At 61.6% G+C, this 2,435-nt stretch overlaps 2 protein-coding genes across 2 annotated transcripts in view; both read left to right on the top strand.

Moving 5' to 3' along the window:
- Positions 1–277: 277 nt before the first annotated feature.
- On the top strand, positions 278–1,550 carry SDHAF2 (succinate dehydrogenase complex assembly factor 2). The gene is made up of 3 exons (XM_008629409.2): positions 278–504; positions 1,230–1,339; positions 1,420–1,550. Exons 1-3 carry the CDS (start codon positions 278–280, stop codon positions 1,548–1,550), a joined length of 468 nt encoding a protein of 155 aa, XP_008627631.1.
- The window catches only part of LOC108445294, a 3,539-nt gene continuing 1,477 nt past the window's right edge, over positions 374–2,435 (top strand). Inside the window, exons 1-3 of the mRNA XM_017728616.1 lie at positions 374–504; positions 1,230–1,339; positions 1,420–2,322. Of these exons, the coding sequence (XP_017584105.1) occupies positions 2,036–2,322 (287 nt within the window). The 5' untranslated portion in view covers positions 374–504; positions 1,230–1,339; positions 1,420–2,035. The remainder of the gene's footprint in view (positions 505–1,229; positions 1,340–1,419; positions 2,323–2,435) is intronic.

The raw sequence follows: 2,435 nt of genomic DNA, 5'->3' as shown, positions 1-2,435 counted from the left end.
GGGGGCAGCCAGGGTGGGGGGAAAGGGGGGAAAACTGGGAGGGGAAAGGGAAGGGAGAAGGAAAGAAACTGGGATAAAAGGGGAGAGAAAGGAGGGAGAGCGGAAAAAACAGGGTTAAATGGGAGGAAAAGGATAAAAGGGGGAGGGAAAGGGGGGAGAGGGGAAAGAAGTGGGAAAGGAAGGGGAAAAAAAGGCGGGAAAAGGGGGAAGGGGAAAAAGAAGGGAGAAAGGGGGAAGGAAAAGGAGGGGAAAGGGGTGAGTTTGAGGGAAAGGCAGGATGGGGGAAAAATTAGCGTATTGGGGGAAAAGTGGAGAAAAAGGGGAGAAGGAGAGTCCGAGCAGACAAAAGGGGATTTTGGGGGGAAAAGGGGGGGTGAAGGACGTGCTGGAGATCCCGCTGCCCCCCTGGCAGGAGCGTCCGGACGAGCCGCTGGACACCAAGAGAGCCCGGCTGCTGTACGAGAGCAGGAAAAGGGGGATGCTGGAAAACTGCATCCTGCTCAGGTGGGCTCGGCTCCGGGTGTTCCAGGTGCTTCCATGAGCAGGGAGGAGTTTGTTGAGGTGGTGCGAAAGTCCTTGGGGTAAATCGCTCCAAGATGTTGCTGGTTCAGGATCCAATGAGCCGGGAGAGCCCAGTGAGCCAAAATCCTTTGGGAAGGATGTACGTAAATCCTGGGACATGTGAACACAGGGCCAGTTGGATTTTGGGATTGAAGGAGAGGTTAGACTCATAGAATCGTGGAATTCTGGAATGGTTTGGGTGGGAAAGGACCTTAAGGACACCATCCACTAGCCCAGGTTGCTCCAAGCCTGGCCTGGAACGCTTCCAGGGATGGGGCAGCCACGGCTTCTCTGGGAAATGCATTCCAGGGCCTCAGCACCCTCCCAGGGAAGAATCTCTTCCCAATATCTCATGTGAACCAGCACATGGAATCCTGGAATGCTTTGGGGTGGACTCACGGATCACCCAGCTGCACCCCCTGCCGTGGGCAGGGACGCCTTCCACCAGACCAGGTTGCTCCAAGCCCTTATCCAGGCTGGATAAGGGGATTCCAAGGGTGGAGATTCCACAGCTTCTCTGGGAATGCTGTGCTGGTGTTTTCCCACCCGCTGAGGTGAGGGGGAGCAGGCTGGGGGTCCGTGTTTTCCAGGATCACGTCGAGCTGGCTGCCATGTCCCAGCTCTTCCTTCATCTCCCGCTCATCCCATCCCAATCCATCCCTCTCCAGCCTCTTTGCCAAGGAAAACCTGGCGCGCATGAGCGAGGAGCAGCTGACCCGCTACGACCGCCTCATCAACGAGCCCAGTAACGACTGGGACATTTATTACTGGGCCACTGGTACGTGTGGCCACGCCCTGGGACACCGGGATGGCACTTTGGGACAGCACGGAGCTGAGTTCTCCCTGTTTTCCCCTCAGAAGCGAAGCCGACGCCAGCGGAATTCGACACCGACGTGATGGCCATGCTGAGGGAATTCGCCAAAAACCGGAACAGGGAGCAGAGGCTCCGGCAGCCGGACCTGGAATATCTGTTTGAGCCGCCACGCTGAGGGAGGGGCCGCCCCTGTCCCCATTCCCTGGAGGAGTGGAAGGACACAGGGCTCCGGACTGACGTTCCCGCCTTCCCCGCGGTTTTCCTCCTCTTCCAGCAGCCTTCGGACACTCGTGGAATTCTGAATAAAGCCGTGGCTACCGGCCCTGCCTGACTGCTGGCCCTGCATTGTGACATCGGGGTCGGGCCCTCGGAGACATTCCCAGCTTGCAGCAGCACATTCCACCTCACTGATATTCGCGATTCCCACCTGCCCCTTTTCCCAGGGCCCCAGGAGGTGACCCCGCCCCGGGGTGGGCGCCGCAGGTCCCGCTTGGAGACGCCGGGACGTTCCCGGTGCCCTCCAGCCACAGCCTCCCGCACTGTCGCCGTTACCAGGAGACAGAGTCGCATTCCACAGCCTGCCCTGCGGGCGGGCCTCGCAGCTCCAGCCATGGCGTAGGGCCGTGCCTCGGGCCATTCCCGGCCGTTCCCAGTGCCAGGATGCCGTCCCTGCCGCAGGACTCGCCGGCCGCGGGGTTGGGGACGGGGTTCCCCGTGGTGAGGGGCCCCCCCTCCGAGCTCATGGGCCTTTATGTCACCACCTACGAGGCGTCCTTTGGGCAGAGGCCCAGGGGGGCACCCCAAAAACTCGAGGGGGGGCGCGTTTTGGGGGCGGAGCCCCCCGGTGACAGGGATGTGCACCCCCTCCTCGGTGTCCACTCCGGCTCGGGATACGTCGCCAACAACTACGCGGCGGTCTCGTCCCTCATCTCCCCGTTCGTGGAGCGGTAGGTCCCTGCTCCTGGAGCCTGGGGGGGAGGGGGGGGCACGTTTGGGATCGCTCCATGACGGCCGTTCCCGCCGCAGCCCGGACACCGACGTGGCCCCCACCTCCGAGGCC

Source organism: Corvus brachyrhynchos, unplaced genomic scaffold (assembly GCF_000691975.1).
Source record: "Corvus brachyrhynchos isolate BGI_N302 unplaced genomic scaffold, ASM69197v1 scaffold1103, whole genome shotgun sequence".
Lineage (NCBI taxonomy): Eukaryota > Metazoa > Chordata > Aves > Passeriformes > Corvidae > Corvus > Corvus brachyrhynchos.
This window is presented reverse-complemented; position numbering and strand designations above follow the sequence as displayed.